Source organism: Vitis riparia, chromosome 5 (genome assembly GCF_004353265.1).
Source record: "Vitis riparia cultivar Riparia Gloire de Montpellier isolate 1030 chromosome 5, EGFV_Vit.rip_1.0, whole genome shotgun sequence".
NCBI classification, from domain to species: domain Eukaryota; kingdom Viridiplantae; phylum Streptophyta; class Magnoliopsida; order Vitales; family Vitaceae; genus Vitis; species Vitis riparia.
Genome location: NC_048435.1, coordinates 14,443,521 through 14,462,742, shown reverse-complemented (window position 1 = coordinate 14,462,742; position 19,222 = coordinate 14,443,521). Strand labels below are relative to the sequence as shown.

Genomic DNA, 19,222 nt, shown 5'->3' with positions numbered 1-19,222 from the left:
TCTTGATTTTGATCCAAGGATGATAAATACATGTTCTTGAAACAAAATTTAATTGAGGGTCAGAGATTATTTATTCTCAACTAAACTTTTAAATCTTTCACAAAGAAAATCTTTTGAATTGCTCTTAATTTTTATATTTGAAGATGGATGAATGACATTTTTGTAATGTGTTTAATATTCTTCCATAGTCTTAGTGAAGAATGTGTCAACCTTAAACTTTATTTCGATCCAAGGGTGGTAAACATGTGTTCTTGAAGCAAAGTTTAATCGAAAGTCATTGATGACTTGATCTCATGTAAACTTGTAAATACTTTCCTCGAGTGTTTTGAGTACATAAGTGTACTCTGTGTTTGTCCACCATACTATGATCTTAGCGTTCATTATCATGTTTTGAAGTTATTAGACATATATGGTGACACCACTAAGGTAATTCAATGGTTTGCCTCCGAACTTGCATCAATTTAGACACATGTTATGTATATCACCATGAGATGCAATCCTTGAGGAGTGTGTGAATCCTTATATTGACTTAATTGTATTTTGTGTTTATGCCTCAACCTTATTCATGAGGGAGACTATTTGTAGATCTTTTTCTTTGATAGTCTTGGTGAGTTTGGCAATGACAAGAGTCGTTTCAACTAATTGTTTTTTTACGAATGTAGTGCTTGTTGTCATTATCAACATAGTTATAGAGAAAGAAGAGGAGTAAAATAGTCGGAATGGTTGGAGGAGTTGTCCTCCTTTGAAATCTCAGCCGGTGATCCAATGTGTGAGTCGATGTTGAAGATGACATTAATAATAGAGTAAGGGGGTTTATCCTAAAGTCCTTTAGTGTTGAAAGGCATTTTTTTTTCTACTATGAGGATTTTGGCCCTTTGCCCCCAAAGAGGCTAAGGTGATGAACGATCGATAGTTGTCGCATGTCCCTGTTAATTTAAGCAAACGAGTGTGCTCATTTGCTAGCTTTGCTGAAGGTGCAATCGATTTTGCTTTGACACAAGTTATGGGGCCTATAGAGGTGTTGTGTGTCAATTGAGCAATGACAATCTTGTCATTACCCTTGTTGACATATGTTGTTTCAATCTTTTTACATGTCATCATCTTAGTAGTGACCAATTTCTTAGCAAAAGAGATGAGAAGTAAAGATATTTCATTGAGTGTGCCAAAAATTTGTACAAACAAATTTCATGACTTGCAAAAATAGCAAAATAATAGGAAAAATATATGTGAACAAAATTTTATATTAAAATTAATTAATTGCAGAGTACAATCTCAATATTAATATTCTATATAAAAGAATAGTTCCCTTTTATTCTTTTACTTTGATCACAATCTGAAAGTAAGTGACAAAAGTATTCTCTTGATTTTTTTTAAGATTAATCAAGGGCCTAGAGTGGTTTTTTTTTTCCAATGAACTTGTTGAATGGTAAAGAACATGTGTGTAATACTTCTTCCATTTCTTGAACTTGCAAGAAGATTTTGTGAAACCTTTTTCTTTTTGTGAAGCCTCTTTTCTTGTATGAAGTCATTATTTTTTTTTTGTCAATCCTTTTTATTGAAGAAAGTCATCATTATTTATAGGTTAAATTAGTGAATGAAATTTGGAATCCCCAAGATTTGGTTGCTTAATTCAAAGAATTTTCTTACTTAATTTTTAGTATCTTGTCTCATTTCTTAAGGAAATTTGTCAACAAGAGAATTATTATTTTCATTTTTTTTATCTTTAATTGAAAGATTTGAATTTATTTGTGAGATTTAATTTTATAGCTTTCCAAATTGTGTCACGTGTCACTTTTTGAATACATGCCATGTGTCTACTGTGTATGAATGATACATCACTCGTCAAGTTCAAATTTTGTTGAACTAGAAGGTCATAATTTTGATGATCAATTTAGTGGTAATTTAATCAACTAAAATTTTGATGTTTACAAACTTCACAAAAGAACTTAGGTGGTATTTGTGTTTTAACTTAATGTTGCACACAATTTATTTTCAAAATTTAGATAGTGTATTTAACCTTTTTGTTTTTGTTGTTGTTGTTGTGTTTTTTTTTTCTTTAAAGAACCATAATCTTTTAAGAAATAACTTAGATTATATTAGAGAACAATTAGTCAAAGAAGAACATTTTGTTAGAAAAGAAATAGAACAAATAAAGCTAGAACAACAAAATTTAAAAGAAACACTAGAAAAGGTTAATAAAAAAGTAGATAAACTTTTAGAACAAAGAAAGACAGGATCATCAGAAGAACAAAGATTAAATAACCTTTTAAAACAATTTAAAAACTTTAGTTTAGGAGAAAAACCAGTAATTAGAACATAACAAAAAATAAATCCTTTTGAACCAAAAGTTTAGCAATAAAACTATGGAATTAGTAGAAGCTATAAACCTTAAAGATAATAATAAAAAACAAATAATTTAATAATTAATACTATTAAGTTTTATTTAGATTTAAGTAAAGCAAAAAACCAAGGAACAAACGCCACCTTAGTTTAACATTTTAAAGATGAGAGTAGACACTAATTAAGTAGGTGCCCAAGTCAGGTTGACCCATCCCAATCCAACCAAATAAGAAATCTTGGGGAGTAATTTCTAGGAGTTGGAACTGTTAAAAACTATCCAGAAACCACCCCACTAAATAAATAAATAATAATAAAGGAGATAGATCTCTTTCTCTCTCTCAGTCTCACTCTCTCTTGCTCACTTTATTTTTCTTTGAAAAAAAAAAAAGAGAACTAGGGAAGAAAAGTTCTCTGAAAAGAAGTGAAAGACTTATGTACTATGAAATGAAGTGGTTCTCAATTTTTGCTTTGGTTCCATTCAGGAACTAAGGTGAATAATTAAATGGTGAAACGACTTTTTTTTTTTTGTTGGATCCTGAATTTTTCAAATGATTTCCAACATGGGCAATAAAATATTTTCAAGAGTTACTGAAAAGGAAACTAAAATATAGTGATTTAAAATAATTATTAGGGAGGAAATCATGTGGATGGAAATAAACTATTAGAGGATGGTTGGTGCTAGGGAATGGAAAGTAGGAATCAACATCTCATTCATTTTCCATTTCATTCATATGTTTGGACAACTTATACGATAATAAGAATGAAATAAAAAATAATTTTAATAGCAATGAAATCTTACTCATAAATGGAATTTTCATTGATGTCTAAGAAGAGATATTTTGATTCCCTTAATATAAGAAATGATATATGACATTTTAAAATGATTATTTTTTATCCTTATCTTTTAATTAGGTTTTTATGACTTTTGATGATTGATTTTTATTTATTAAATAAACATTTTTTTATTAATATTATTATTTAACCAAAAAGAAAACTCTTAATGATATTTTTTTAAATAAAAAAATATTTAAAACTATATGTGAGAATATTATTGTCATTTTTTTTCATTTATATTTTCATTATTACTAAGCAGTGAAATGGAAACAAATAATTATTATAACCTTATATTCTTAGGTGCATCTAAATACAAAAATTGGAATCACCAATTTCATTCTTATTTTAGGAAATAGAAATGAAAATAAAATGTTTATTTCCATTTCACATTTCCTCATGTCAAACATGGCTAAAAAGAAATTACATAAGCATTTAAGAATCTTAGAAAGAGTAATTAAATGAATGAGTTAGACCTCTTAGGGATTGTTTGGCAACTATTTTCGATAATAGTTTTATGTTCTTCAAAACAAAAAATAAATAAATAAATAAAATAAAATAAGAAAACACATTTGACAATCATAAATTATTTTCCATTTTCTATTCTTAAGAATAAAAAATATGATATTTTTAGATATATTTTTTAATTGTTTTATGTGGTTTTCACTTGGTTTTTTAGTGTTGTTTTAGAAAATAATTATACAAACATGTAAAATGGTTAAAAATAAAGTACTGAATATAAAAATTATTTTTAAAACATATTTAAAAATATTAAAAACATGTTAAAAATATTTTAGGTTTTCAAACAAGCTTTTGTTTTATAAAACATTAAAAAAAAGAATTTTTCAAAACTGTTTTAAAAAATAATCATCAAATAGGGCCTTAGTATTTGGGTTTAAAAAAACAAACAAAGATGAAAATGGTCAACAAAACACTTATTAGATTGTAAATATGGATAACAAAATTATTATAATGTGGCTTTTAAGTTAAAAATATAGACAAAATATTTGAGATTTAAGTGCTTTAGGTAGTTAAAAAAATACTTAAATACTTGGCATATTGATAATAAAGTGATTGAAATAAATAACAATCGAAGAGGGGAATATATGTAGAGCAAATTATTGTAATACATGTATTTAATTTGAATAGAAGAAGTAAATATTTGGAAATTTTTGTTAATGTAGGTTTTAAAAGAACCAATGAAAGTATCATACATAGTTCTTAGAGATTTTAAGAAGTAAAGAAAAAGCATTACGTAGGAATATTTATTACAATAGAAATAGCTTGAAGAAGAAATTGGCAAAAATCTCGAATTTTTATTAAAAGAAATATTATTCTTTTTTTCGTACTTTCAAAGTGAATTTGGATGGAAAAGAGTTGGGCGGAAGAGGAAGTAGAGCGAATTGATGAAGCATGAAGCAAGGCCCATGCTGCGTAACTCCCACCCTCACGTTACTCGTCATTTAGGAAAGTGTATATTTAATGTGCATATATCGCATTGTCTAGATATATTTCTTCTCAGCCTGTTGCCATCTTAATTTCTGTGTGTGTGCATCCGAGGTTTCGGGGCACCTTATTGGAGTTTGGAAATGGGTGTGGCATCAGTGAGTGCAATTTCGCTTGCTGTGTTGGCTGCATTCAGCTTCCTGTGTGTTGATGGCGATGGTATTCCCACCACTCTTGATGGGCCCTTCAAGCCCCTCACTGTTCCTCTTGACACCAGCTTCCGCGGAAACGCTGTGGATTTGCCTCACACTGACCCTCGACTTCAGAGGACGGTCCAAGGCTTTGAGCCTGAACAAATCTCTGTCACCCTCTCTGCTACCTATGATTCTGTTTGGATCTCTTGGGTTACAGGTTTACTTCATTTCTCATCCTCTTTTTTATTTTTATCTCTTTTTTCTGACTGGTGGGACTCTGTCGCAAGTCTTCAAAGTGAAGCCAAAACATAACATGGGTTGGGGTTGTTTTGTTTTGTTTCTGCAAAATAAAAGAAAAACAAAACGGAAGCAGTTGTTGAATTACTGGAATAGAGCTCCAATAGGTGGTGGGAATGGATGGAACATCTCCCTTTTCTTCCAATCTGAATAAGCTGAGATTTCAAGTTTTCGAAACTTCGACAAGGATGACTTGCACTTAAATCATGCAAACTTGTTAATAGGACACCCCAGTGAAGCTGAGATTCCATGGTGGATCAAGGGCAATGTTTTTGGCTAAAAATTACTGTTTGTTTCTCCTGAAATCATGAAAATAAGTGAGTTGATACTAGGATTATTGGAACTATGGAAACAAGCATCCTATTCCTACCTATGGAACAAGGCACTATCATAAATTTACTGGGTTTGGACTTTGGATTGCATTTGCAGGGGAGTTTCAAATTGGGGACAACATAAAACCATTAGATCCTAAAAGTGTAGCAAGCCAAGTTTTTTATGGGAAGAAAAAGCATCGATTGGTTCACATGTCCAACGGCCATTCTCTGGTTTACAACCAACTCTATCCATTTGAAGGCCTTCAGAACTACACCTCCGGAATTATACACCATGTTCGTCTCACAGGTCTGATAACTCTAATTCTCATTGCTTTTTTTTTTTTTCTGTGTTCATTATTCATTCATAACTTCGTTATGCTATTCTGCAGGGCTTAAACCTGATACAGTATATTATTATCAATGTGGCGATGCATCTATACCAGCCTTGAGTGATATACACTACTTCAAGACCATGGCGGCATCTGGTCCGAGGAGTTACCCCAACAGAATAGCAGTGGTGGGTGACCTTGGCCTTACATACAATACGACTTCAACAATTAGTCACTTGATGAGCAACGACCCAGATCTTATTGTATTCGTCGGGGATGTATGTTATGCTAACATGTATCTCACAAATGGAACTGGGTCTGATTGCTACTCTTGCTCTTTTTCACAAACTCCCATCCATGAAACCTATCAGCCCCGATGGGACTACTGGGGAAGGTGCAACTCTTAACCCTTTTTCTACAGCTCTCTTGGCGTTCCGAATTATTGCATTTAGAATTATATTGGGAAAGAAACAATGAGAAAATGATTTTAAAAATTGAAGCATGCAGATGGAGTGACCTCTCTGGTTAATTTGTGTAAACAACTTTGTAGTAATGTAGCTAATGCAATCATGGGATACTTGTATTCAGGTTTATGCAGCCTTTGATATCGAAAATTCCGATAATGGCGGTAGAAGGGAACCATGAGATAGAAGAACAAGCTGAAAATCAGACATTTGTGGCTTACAGTTCTCGATTTGCATTTCCATCAAAAGAAAGTGGATCATCATCTACATTCTACTATTCTTTCAATGCTGGGGGTATACACGTCATAATGCTTGGTGCCTATATTTCTTATGACAAATCAGGTAAATGAATAGCTTCAACTTTTTCTCATTTTTAGCTACCTTCTTCTTTATTATAATTTATGTGATCATTCTTTTTTCTAATCCGTCTGCCTTATATGGTCGCTATCGTCTGATGGGTGGTGCCATAATCTGCTCTAAAGAACGGACATTATTTGGCTTATGGTAGCCATGTCAATTTAGCGGGCACATTGTAAGATTCTATAGTTTTTCCATTACAGAGGAACAATACAAGTGGTTGGAGAGAGACCTGAAAAAGGTAGACAGAAAAGTAACACCATGGTTGGTAGCTACTTGGCACCCACCTTGGTACAGCACCTACAAGGCGCATTACAGAGAAGCCGAGTGTATGAGAGTGGCTATGGAAGATTTACTCTACAATTATGGTGTTGACATCATCTTCAGTGGACATGTAAGACTCATCTTTCTCTCATTCACTTGTGCCATATCCCCTCTTATGTCAATAAATTTCTTTTGTTCTATTTCGCGTGAAAATGATGTATTTAGAATAGCAGATAGGCTCAAATCTTGACAAGGGGCCTTAAACCATCAATCACAATTTGAACTTTAAATAGTGGCCCTTTGGACTGCTCAAGTGTTGCTACTAGGGAAGATTACATGCAAGAGCTAAAAGACCAAAATGGACATTTGTCTAGAGAAAATTCACATTATGAATCTGATAATAATCCCATTTTCCTCATCCCCAAATTGGAGTTGTTGGACGAAGAGCTATTTCTATGACGGTCCTTTCTTGCAATGATATTTTTGATAGCTGAAATCTAAGATGGTCCCCCCATATATGACTTCATCTGTTGAGACCCTTGATCTGTATGTGAAGTAGAGGTGAACCTGATGAGTTCCAGGCATCTATTGTTTCATTGGGCAACAGGTTCATGCCTATGAGAGATCAAACCGAGTATATAACTATACACTGGACCCCTGTGGCCCTGTGTATATCACAGTTGGTGATGGCGGTAATCGAGAAAAGATGGCGATTCCACATGCTGATGAACCTGGTCAGTGCCCTGAACCATCTACAACACCAGATAAATATATGGGTGGCTTCTGTGCATTCAATTTTACTTCAGGCCCTGCAGCGGGTCGCTTCTGTTGGGACCGGCAGCCTGATTATAGTGCATACAGAGAAACCAGTTTTGGCCATGGCATCCTAGAGGTACCTCCTCTCTTGCAATCCCTTCCACAAACACAAGCATGCACACTCTTATTTTTCTTTCCTTCATACATGTGATTTCCTAGCATAAATTCAGTATCTATGGTGGCTCAACCTTACCTCTACACCAGACAAATTAAGGTCTGCTATGAGAGCAGCATATCTTTGAATGTTGATGGTGTATGTGATATCCTAAATTAGATAAGAGAAAAAATTTTCTTATGCTTTTTACATATGAGTTCCTTTTAATCATGTAAATGTGTTTCAAAACCGTGAAATCCTATTGAGACCAAAACAAATAATATTTATACAATTGGAAATAGATCATCCTCTGGACCAATATCCACATGGTTGAGACTACATCTTTACAATGGAACTAGAACCTATTTTAGTTGTAGTTATGTTGACGAACACACTTGTTTTGCAAGGTTACTAGTCATGTTTAAAAAGAAAAGAGAGAGAGAGAGAGAGAGAACAATTTTTTATAGGGAATTTGTCCAAACTGACAGAAACCTAGATCTTTCAACAGATGCCATAAAGTTGTATCATTGAATAGTGAAACCAGCTCAACTAAGGATGAGCCTATCACTGCTGTTTGCAAAAGGAAATGCATCGAAAATCCATGAAGGTTGCATCCCTATTAGGGAGGTACCTCATACAGGAGTTTGGGCACTTAAATCATTTTAAAATGGCTAACCACTGGGAACCACAAACTGAATGCTAATGTATGTTTTGCAGATGAAAAATGAGACCGTTGCACTATGGACATGGCACCGGAATCAGGACTTTTACAACCTTGCAGGAGACCAGATTTACATTGTAAGGCAACCTGATAGGTGCCCCGTTGAAACCAAGGTAATTTAAGCTTGTTTCTAACGAACCCATATAATTAAATCCAACAAAAGAGTCTGCAGGGATCTTCTCTGACTCACTAACTAGTGTTTTATACAGAAACATGGTTATGAACCGTGTATGTGAGAGAGAGAGAACCATACAAGTGTTTTACCTTTCTTCCTTATTTCATTTTGTTTCCATTCTTCTTCAGTTTTAAGGTTTCATCCAAAGTGATAAGCTCGGAGGAATAGCCCAAGGGTACCGCACCATACAGGAGTAATAGGCTCGGAGGAACAGCCCAACTCGATTATCGTCATTGTGAAGTTTTAGAATCATATAAAACAGTCCTTGTTGTATAAACTGGTTGTGTAATTTCTAAACATTTCTAAATGAAATGCAGTTACCTATATAACTCATCTAGTACTCCACATTCTTATATCAATTTTGTGGTTGTAAACTAGGAATTAAACATCTCGGAGAGCTTGCTAGGTTAGGCAAACTACTACCACCATAAATAATAAAACAGGATTTATGAATGGTAACCAACTGATTTGTTTCTCCTGCTCATAGTATTTTAAAAATGGAAAATTGCAACAATTAAATTCAATGATTGATTAGAATTTGTGAGACCTACAAAAGTCAAGCTTTCCTGGAGGCAAAAATACCCTAGCTTGGCTCTGGTGCATTAATCTACCTGAGTAAGGGAAAAGAAAACCAAATGAGGAATGGTATTCAAGAAAGCTAAATGACAGTAAGCAAAGATGGCTCCAACTTCTAGCAAAACTGTATAAGCCTGTTCCAGAGCTAGGACAATGCAACTCTGCTTAGAACACTAGCATACCCTGCTTAAAAGACTAACATTGGTTGAAAAGTAAATAGCAAGGCAAGAAAGAAAGTGATGTGCATTAAGATAGAAAAAACAGACAACTTCATAGAAGTCACAGAATTGTTGGTGGTTGGTACTGTAGGGCCCAAGCCAGGATTGTATCCTCCAGAAATGCCTGCGAGTGGTGTAGAACTTATCGGCGATGGTGGTGGATATATAACACCTGGTGTGGATGGTGTTGAAGCTGGAGTAGACATCCCTCCTGCCGTGCTGCAGATATGCAAAATCAAAGCTGCTGATTGTCATGCACAAGAAAAATTAACAGATGCTTGAAGAAACAAAGAAACAAAAATATTCCAGCTGTGGAGTGGTCTCTTGCCCTATCTAATTTAAGAAGCAGACCAGGTGTCAGTTTGCCAAATTGGACATGTTAAGCCAACTCGTATGGGATATCTTTGATGTTATGCAGCTGAATCACATTTAGATCAATCAAATAATTTTTTAGGGTGGTAAAATTTAGATATCTACACATAGTTGGTTTGGATGAAGCCAATCTGATGATATTTGTTCATAATTCAATATGCAGCTAAGGAGGTTACAGGTTTAATTCCACACACATTCGTGCACACACACACATATATATAGATAAATGAAGTGAATAGGGTTGTCAAAATCTGGACAATTATGTCAACAAAGTTCAGGTTTGGACAAAGCACCAATCCAGTGCAATAATACTTGGTCACTGAGGGTGCATATAGATTTTCTTTTCCCACCCCCAGTCTACAATGGGGCAAGGCCAAGGTTGAAATACTAACTTTAGGACCACTTGTAAAGATATAACCTTTGGTCCCCAAATGGGAATCCTTAGGGATTTCAGGGAAAAAGCTAATTTAGGCTAACTTAAATGGGACAAGAAAAGGAACATTTAGCAACAATCATGCAACAATGCTACTTTGATCAAACTGATCAATGAATAAATAACCACGTCTCTTTTGTTTGGTTTTAAAACACATCTAGGGAAAACCTACAAGGCATTTAGCCTCTTTCCAAGACGTTCCAATAGCTAATAGGGAAAAAGCTTGAATCAGTAGCATACGCAAGGCAGCATTGAAAAGAGGGCAGTAGGAAGATAAGCAGGGGAGTTGTGTTTGACAGTGGACAAACTCCCATAACCTTCAAGGAGGGAGGATGTAGCACCTTCATTTTGCCTCCCAAAGGACACTGCTCAGAATACATATTCAATCCTGAGCATGGCCACCTTGCACATGCCACATTCTCATCAAACCTGAATATTTGCACTCCCACTCCACATACACTCATTACCGACTGGATCCGTAAGTTGATTGCTAGGAAATCTCAAAAACACATCATTCGTCCGCATGGTCACCTTTGATACAAGAACTATTCTTTCAATATGAAACATGTTCAAACTAATTGAATTTTGGCACTGTTAAGCGGGTACTCTACAGATCAAAGACCCATTAAAATTTGAAGCATAATCCATGTCTGTAGAAACAATAAGAGCATACCTATAGCCAATATTCACCCTCTCCTAAACATTTTTCCATCTCCCAAGTGGCAACTGCAAAGGTGACACAAATACACCACAAAATCCAGGACACATCATGGCGCACCCTTTTTTTTTTACCACAAATTTTTATTATGCGTAACATATTCAATAGTAACCTGGTCTCTGTAGGAGACAGTAATTCAAAAAGCACAGAAAAGTTTCATATCAACACTCGACTTTTATTATTTATATTATCATCAGAGGTTGCATAATAATTTAGTGTTAATCATATAACAAGGTAGTGTCGATAATAATAATCACTTCTCTTCTTTTTGGGACACAAAAAAGAAGGATAATAATATTTGTAATTTGCTAGCAATTTTCAAAAGTGAGGAAAAAAATATTTTAATATATATATTTTTAAATGACTGATTTTAAAAGCAATGTTTTTTAAATCGGTTTCTGGACCCCGTAGCGCAAAAAAGGGTAAAAAAAAAAAAGAAGAGCTTAAATATAGCCAGAAATTTAACGGTTGTATTTACATGTCCAAAACTGTTGAGTGAAATGAAATTATGGTACCATTGCATAACGTAAAAACACACTGTTTCATAACTCATTAACGCCTGATCGATCAGTGGGGTCATACCCATCGGATGATTTGAAATTGAGACCAGATGGGGCGAATCCAACGGTCTAAAACAAGGGTGAAAGGCATGAAGCGAGCATCTCGAGACATGGAATAGAGGGAAATCGTAAGGATCTGACACTAGATTAGCTTTTTGTCTTAAAAAGCAACGGCTACTATCGATCCATCCCATGCACATAGACACGTGTAATACATCCAAACTACACCCAGAATAGTACCACACCTCTCTTCCTGTCTGTCACTCTGCCCTCAACTGGGTCCTCTACATTCATGGGGTTCATCACCTTCTATTTTCAAGAGGGAAGAAGATTAAATAATAGGCGCAGATGAAAGAAAGAGAAAAAAAAACACCAATAACAAAAAGAACCTGTTCTAAATGGGATTTTGGAGGGTTTTCTAATGAAAAAAAGGAAAAGAAAGGAATAAAGAGAAGGGCAAACTTACCTTAGAGAAGATGGGTAGACGCAAGATCCATAGCCTAAAAACAAACGAAAACGAAAGAAAAATATTTAGACAGCTGAGAGAAGGAGGAGAGAGAGGAAAAGAGAGAGAGAAAGAGGCACAAACTGGGGTCAGTGCGGGCAATGTTGGCGGTGCCGGAGAAGTCGCAAGAGCCAGGAGCCATGGACTTGCGCTGGAAGAAGCTGTTGAAGGCGTAGGAGGCATGGGCCTGAAGGGTGTTTGGGAGATAACAGAGTCCGGACGTCTGTATGGGAGTGCAATCTGCGCCTGATCCACACGCGTAGTCCAAGGCTGTTTGCAAACCCTGCTCGCTGGCGTCGCTCCTAGCCACACACCAGCTTGCTCCTCCCTCTGCTGGGTTTGGGGTTGTTCCACCTCCCACTACGGGGGTTGGGCCTATAACTGGGGTTGCCCCGCCAGCCACCGTCGCTAGGATGGCCATAGACGCTATCATGATTGCCACCACCTTGGCCAGAGCTGCCATGGCCGAAAGTGTTATATGCTTCTCACTGTAATAGCTTTGTAAAGGAGGAGAGAGACCAGTGAGACCTGTCACCGGAGAATTTGAGAAATAAACCCTTCTCTTTTTCCTTTTCTCTGCTTTACCTTTTCTTTTTTATACTTTGAACCATTTGTCCAATTTTTATATACAAATATTTCTTTAAAGAAAAAAAAAAAACAAATAGAAATAGAAAGCATTCTTATATTCTAGAAAAAAGAAAAGAAAAAAAAAGGAAAAAGAAAAAGAAAGTTCGATCTTTTAGGTAAGGTAGCTTGTGCGAGTAGCTTATTAAGGGAAATATTTGGTAGATTCAATATGCCTACGAGTTGGTGAATCTGCTGGGCCTCCATCATCTTCAAACTTCATTGTACATATAAGTTTTCTTGGTGAAAATAACATAATGTTTCAAGATTTAAATTTTTATATTTTTTTAATGTAAAGTTTTTAAAGAAGCACTTTTTAAAGGTCATATATGATTGTCATAGGTTAAGGTTACAACTTGGAAGGTGGGGGATCATGTTTTTGCTGGATTGACGTGTATTGTTAATTTGTATTCGTTAATGTAAAATTTGGTGGGCCAAAATATTGATCATCAAATAGCTTTTGACAAATTTAATATGTTACCTCTTTAGCTTAACAAATTTGGATTTGAGGATGTGGCAATCAATTCACAAAATCTTATGATCTATTCAAATAAGAAGTGGTGTACAACCGTCAAAATGAGTCTTGTAAAATTAAATAAAACAAAGAAAATAAAATTAATATATCCTAGTATAGTAAGGATGAAGTTTACTTCAGAGGTTATGATACTTACTATTAGGGTATAGACTCTCTCTAATCAATAAACTTACCTTAAACCTTAAAAAAAAATGGGTTATTTGATTAAAAGGCATCTCAAAACCCAATTTTTGAAATTTAACCTCCCACCCTTTTTTGGCATCATTTGGACAAAAATATCTTCATTATTTTCTTGTAAAAATAACCATTTCTTTTAAAACCTACATGTAAATACTTGAAATAGAAAATGACATTTATGTCAAAATGGATTACTTTTTTAGAAAAAAAACATGGAAAGAGTTATATTTTCGATTTTGGGGATTATTTCCTCCCTTTTAACCAAATATTTCTAAAAAAATTATCTCAAGGCATTGATTAACATATCTTTTATGTTTAACCCTCGATTGTGCAAGTGGGACCACTCTAAGTGATTTTACTATTTCTCATTTGAGTTAAGTGTCTCACCAAGATCTTTGACATCAATATTACTAAGTGAGAGTTTCATTATTATGATTGGTCACTCCCACTGTAATTTTATATAGTCTTGTGATACTTCATATCCCTTGATTTCTTGGGTCATCTATGGACATACATTTTTCATGTGTCCCTATTAGATAGCAATACTCGATTTTTTATTGTGAAAATTTGATTTTTGAAAAAGTTAGAGTCACCACTTTTTATTTTTTATTTTTTATTTTTGAAAAAAAGTTAAAATCACAAATAAAACCTAAGAGTGACTCTTTATGAAAGAAAAAGTTTGTCCACAAAAAATTGAGTTTAAATCTGAGGGTCAAGTTATTTATTATAAACGTACCATAAGGTAACATCCTTCTAAGTCCTAAAGAGATTTTTATTAAATAAGCGGATGAAACTAAGGTAATTGATTAATAAACCAACAAGTACTAAAAGACAACAACAAAAATATACTATAAAGCAATGATGGTAAGAGCAAGAGATAAAGATTACTCAAGGCATGACACGCATATCAAAGAACAGAAATAAACAAAAAAATATAAAGAGTGTATCAATGCCTAAAGTAGGGCAACACACAAGAGGGCTAGTTTACAAGCAAAATAGGAGATCCAATATAAAATCAGGAGCCAAACAATTTATACAACGTGTACACAACTAAAATCAAGAAGTTAAGATAACTAATTTAGGAGCAAAGTTAATATACACTAATCATACATAGAGATAAAAAAAAAAAAAAAAAAAAAAAAAAAAAAAAAAAAAAAAAAACAATAAGTATACAATCATAAAATAAATCAAAATAAGATAGCAAAAGTGAATCATGCTACAAGAGAAGACTTGGCTGACATCTACAAGATGTCTATAATATAAATTAAAGATCAAAGAAAGTCAAAAGTATGCAGAAGGGGATTGATTAGCAAGTTTATACAAGATATGCAGAAGTTGGACAACAAACAAGTACTCAAAATAAATCCCAATAAAATAGTTAGAGATGAGATAAAATTAAAACAAAAAAATTAAACATGTTCAAAGTGTTTACAATATAATTAATAAGACCAAAGTGTCTAAACGTGCATCAATTATCCCAAATTTAACCAAATATATCATTATTTGAAAATAGGGTAGAACAACAAGTCACACAAAGATAGATTTATTTAACAAGCATAGAGGTGAGACAAAATCAAACAAAAAAATTTACAGAATGTTTAAAGTGTTTATATCACATGAAAAATTTCTATGAGGTTTAAGCATGCATTAATTATCCTAAATTTCAAAGAACATACCACAAGTCTAGATTCAAGTCAACACAACAAGCGAAGGAAGATGGAATTAATTCTTAAGTTTGGAAAATAATTTTTAAATTAAACTAAAGCCCAAAACCTTATTTAAGAAGTCTACTATACAATAAAAATATTAAAAATGATTTAAAACTCACGAGTCAGCACCAATTTACAAAATCATCTTAGATGTAAAAAAACAAAATAGAATCAGGACACTAATTGGGAAAACCAATTTATTAAATAAGCTTGGAGAAAGCTTTTCCAACAAAACAAAAATTATTTGGTATATTTTGAAAATCCAAAACATCATCAAAGCTTCAAAATATTTTAGGATAAGCCATAAAGTCCAAATTTAGAAAAACATTGTAGAGGTAAAAAAAAAACAAGGTGATCAAGTGAGTGAGTTTTGAAAATCAAAGAATGTGGACTTTGCTAGTGCCCAAATTAATTTCCATGTATTAAATCCACATCCTCAACCCTCTAATGATCATAGAAGGAAGCTCATGAGAGTTGGAGATAATTTCATTAAATTAAGATTTGTGAGATTTATCCATGCTTCCAAAATCAAGAAAATCTTAAAATGACAAGTTTGAAAAATGAGTGATGTAGGCCAAAAGAAAGAGTCATAGACTAATCCACAGGGCATTCAATCCTTCTCAAACCCCAAATAAGTATGAAATTGAGCTCAAAAGAGGTATGGAAAGTCAAATTAGCACTTAAGCATAAAAAAAATAAAAATAATAAAAATAAAAAATGTTGAATTCACAAAGAAATACCCATAGGTGGGGATATTCTTATATGAAATCATGCATTATATACCAAAGAACATGAAAATTGTTATTAAACTTAAAATGACCACAATCTCAAATGTCGATTGATCATTAAAGGGATTCAAATGGGTTAAAAATGGTCAATTGAAAATCAGTTTGAAAAAACCTTCTAAAACTATAAAAATCATGAGAGCAACTATCAATTTTCTCAATCATAATAGTTAGATCAAAGCCTATGGAAGGATGTTTGATTTTAACCACATAAAAAAAAAATCATTAAAGATACTTGAAATTTTAGTCTAAAAGGGTTTGAAAATGAATTTTACAACCATATTTGAAAGAAAAAAAAATGGACAAAAGAGGCCTCAAAAGGTATTTTCTATAGAAATTCCCTTTGGTAAATAAACAAATATTTCTAGCTCTTAAAATTTATTTCAAAATTAACCAAATAGAATTTCAAAAATCTTTAAAATGAAGAGGAAAACCAAAACCCCCCAAAATGAAGACAAGAAAAATCAAGAATTTAAAATCCATATGAGCCTCATCTCATGTTTTGATCAATGGACCTCAAAAAGGGTAAAAATACTCAAAATAAATAAAAATCAAATCAAACCAAACTTCAAAACTTCTATACAAAAAGATAAAACATAGATTAAACAATCAAGAAGAATCAAAAAAAGAAGAACAACCATAGATCATGAATAAATAACCAATAAATTCAATGTATGACCTCTAATATCCTCACCCAACAAATATATATCCTTAAAGAATCAAAAGAAAAAAAGAATGGACTATAAATCAAAGATAAAAAAAAAATGAAATTAAACTATATTTACAAAGTTTCTCCTTATAAGCGACGAAATTTGCTCTTCAAGTAGGCTACTAAGTCAAAAATCCTTCTAAGAGAGTTTTTCTTCCTCCTCTCTCAATTTTGGTAGAGTATCTCCTCTCTAAAACACTATGAAAAATCATACCCAAAACTAAGCTCCTAAGGCCCTTTGCTATAGGATAAGGGATGGTGGAGATTTTGAAACTTGTCCTCATCGTCTCCAAAGTTCAAAACATCTAGAACCTTCTTAAGTTAAACCTTAAACCTAAAAAGACATTGAACCATGTTTAAATCTCTTAAAAAGTTCTCCTAAAACACTCTTGGGAACCTTAAAAAATTAATTAAAAAATAGTGCTCGAAAAAGAGTTAAAACATACCTAAAAGAGCTTGATCAATAGGCCGACTGCTTGTTTCAACCAGTGGAGGGCTACTCAACTGTTCAAGCAATCGGTTGAACCTCCAACACAAGCCAAAATATGCTAAAACAAGTTCACAGTCACCGAAAAGTGCTCGAATGAGGTCTGATCGCACTAAAACTTTGAGAAGACCTAGTGTACCTTTAAAGTCACGCTATAGATTCAAAAACTCCCTTTAAAAGATCTTAAAAAGTGTCTTAAGATTTGTGGCCCAAGATTTATTACCAAATTGAATAGTAAGTGGACCACCAAGAATGCAATGAACGACTAAGTAGAAAGGGATTTTACGTTAGTATTATACAAAAGCATGAGTTGAAAGGTAATCAATATGATGAAGAACATGTATTATGAGAAAAAAATGGAGGGCCTACACCACTCCATCTTCTAAATAGGAATTACAATCATATTTCTTGTCATTGAATTTTATTTTCCCAAAAACATGATTCTTCTTCTCTCAACCATCTTAGGTTTTGTTCTCTTTCTATAGGAGAGCTTGAAGAAGCACCTAATCTAATATAATAGGAAAGTTCCAAAATGAATGACAATCCAATAATAACAACATCTAATTCTTAAATGAATAATCACTGGAAGAGTGATTACTACTCAAAAAGTGCTATTTCATAGCTTATAATTAACTCTTTTAAACACTTTTGAGTAGTAGTTATTGCCTTTTAACTCAATTGATATGTTAAGGACCCTTGCAATCAATTCTAATCAAATTGTGTAAGTTTTGGTGTTTTTGTTAGTAATTTGATCACCAAAGCAATCCAAGATTGAGGAGAGTTATTTGGAATCCATGGCAAAGCAATGAAGAGCTCAAAAACATGAAGAACCAAAGCTTTGAAGTCCTTTGCCATAAGCAAATCCGGAATGCAAGGAGAGAAGCAAAGAGGGGAAGCAAAGAGAATCCAGCCATGAAGCATTCTTGATGACAGTCACTGCAGCCACTTTTGGAGCACTTCCTGATGTCCAATTTATGCATGCTATATGTCATTTGAAAGCTTAAGAAGTCAACAATCCAATGCTTCAAACCGTGTTCAATTCGAAGTTGAAATGAGGAAGTTACAGCCTTTGGAAGATAATTGCTCCAAGTTGAAGGAAGGATTCAGAAAAGTGCTGCGAAATCACCCTTTTGTTGCGGAATGGTTTCGCAGCCTTTTTGCACAGTGCTATGGATTTCCCCTGAAGCTTCACGCCGCGATGGAAGCCAAACACCACAAGATGGAAGTCAACTTCACAAAGGTGTTGAATCAGCCTTTTGCTGCAAAGAAATTTCGCAGCCCTTCTTGTGCACCTACGAAATCTCGCAGACCTCATTTTCACCTGCGAAACGGTCCTGAAGCTTCCCGATAGTTGTGCACCGACTCTTTTAGATCTTTTCTTCTGATATTTGTGTGTCTAAATTTCCATTTTCTCCTTGTATTCAGCCACTCATGTAATTCCTTAGTTAGGAAGTATCCAAGGAAGGGTAAATTACCTTCCTATATAAACTCTCAGGAGGACTCTCGGAGGAGGTTGTTCCAGGAGAATCCATCATAGATATATGTAAGCAACGAACAGAGCACTTGCTCTGTTTCTTCTATATATTTTTGTTTTCTTGTTCTTTTTCTTTCTAGCCAACCAAACTCTGAGGATTTTTCCTCAGAGGATGAGTGGCTAGGTTCTTTGTCTCTTGGAGTGAAGAAAGTCGGGTAAGTTTCTGAATGCATAAATTGGAAGTTTTGTTGTTTTAGTTTTTAATGAAGAGAAAGAGTGACCCGTTAATGGTGTTTGTCTTTTTAGTTAACTTAAAACTCCTTTAAATCACCTGGGCCAACACTTGGTAATGCAAGTGATCTCCATCCATGGAGATGCACTAGTTTACCCCTTGCGAGCCTCTGGGAGGTGAGTTGAAGGTAGGATTTTCTAGAATTGCCAACACTTGGTAAGCTTTTGGACTCCAAGGAGACATCCATTAGTTATCTCTTGCGAGCTTTTGACGGGAAGTCCAAAGTTAAAGATCACCTTGAATGGCAAGTGCTAGGTGAGAGGTATGAGCCATTGCAAGGTGCATCAGTGAGAGGGATTTAGTGTTTGAACCCATTAATGGGAAGCATCTGTACAACACCGGTTGGAGAATAAACTATATGTTAATTCTCCAATGCGAGGAAAAGAAACAAGTGACCGGAACTTTC

General features: G+C 34.0%; 2 protein-coding genes across 6 annotated transcripts; one reads left to right on the top strand and one right to left on the bottom strand.

Moving 5' to 3' along the window:
* The first annotated feature begins 4,710 nt into the window (after positions 1-4,710).
* Positions 4,711-8,953, top strand: LOC117913974 (purple acid phosphatase 15-like). 4 transcript variants are annotated; one of them, XM_034829119.1, is made up of 9 exons: positions 4,711-5,028; positions 5,538-5,729; positions 5,812-6,145; positions 6,340-6,557; positions 6,776-6,966; positions 7,444-7,570; positions 7,643-7,728; positions 8,464-8,580; positions 8,771-8,953. In XM_034829119.1, the coding sequence occupies exons 1-9, from the start codon at positions 4,761-4,763 to the stop codon at positions 8,774-8,776; spliced, it is 1,539 nt and encodes a 512-aa protein (XP_034685010.1). In that variant the 5' UTR covers positions 4,711-4,760; the 3' UTR covers positions 8,777-8,953. The 4 variants fall into 4 exon arrangements, with proteins under 4 accessions (XP_034685010.1, XP_034685009.1, XP_034685008.1 ...); XM_034829118.1 differs by having other exon boundaries at positions 7,444-7,728; XM_034829117.1 differs by lacking the exon at positions 8,771-8,953 and having other exon boundaries at positions 7,444-7,728; positions 8,464-8,589.
* Positions 8,954-9,147: 194 nt separating this feature from the next.
* On the bottom strand, positions 9,148-12,575 carry LOC117913975 (PLASMODESMATA CALLOSE-BINDING PROTEIN 3). Of its 2 annotated transcripts, none has more exons than XM_034829122.1 (3): positions 12,109-12,575; positions 11,986-12,019; positions 9,148-9,677 (listed from the first exon to the last, which is right to left on the bottom strand). In XM_034829122.1, the coding sequence occupies exons 1-3, from the start codon at positions 12,485-12,487 to the stop codon at positions 9,392-9,394; spliced, it is 699 nt and encodes a 232-aa protein (XP_034685013.1). In that variant the 5' UTR covers positions 12,488-12,575; the 3' UTR covers positions 9,148-9,391. The 2 variants fall into 2 exon arrangements, with proteins under 2 accessions (XP_034685013.1, XP_034685014.1); XM_034829123.1 differs by having other exon boundaries at positions 9,148-9,655; positions 12,109-12,573.
* Between the last annotated feature and the right edge of the window lie 6,647 nt (positions 12,576-19,222).

Bases quoted from the DNA above. Each gene is read 5' to 3' on its own strand.
- LOC117913975 (XM_034829122.1), bottom strand. From the start codon at position 12,487: ATGGCAGCTCTGGCCAAGGTGGTGGCAATCATGATAGCGTCTATGGCC. The intron at 12,020-12,108 runs GTTTGTGCCTCT...GTTTGTTTTTAG, and splicing joins CATTGCCCGCACTGACCCCA to GCTATGGATCTTGCGTCTAC. The intron at 9,678-11,985 runs GTAAGTTTGCCC...GACAATCAGCAG, and splicing joins GTCTACCCATCTTCTCTAAG to CTTTGATTTTGCATATCTGC.
- LOC117913974 (XM_034829121.1), top strand. From the start codon at position 4,761: ATGGGTGTGGCATCAGTGAGTGCAATTTCGCTTGCTGTGTTGGCTGCA. The intron at 5,730-5,811 runs GTCTGATAACTC...GCTATTCTGCAG, and splicing joins ACACCATGTTCGTCTCACAG to GGCTTAAACCTGATACAGTA. The intron at 6,146-6,339 runs GTGCAACTCTTA...ACTTGTATTCAG, and splicing joins CGATGGGACTACTGGGGAAG to GTTTATGCAGCCTTTGATAT.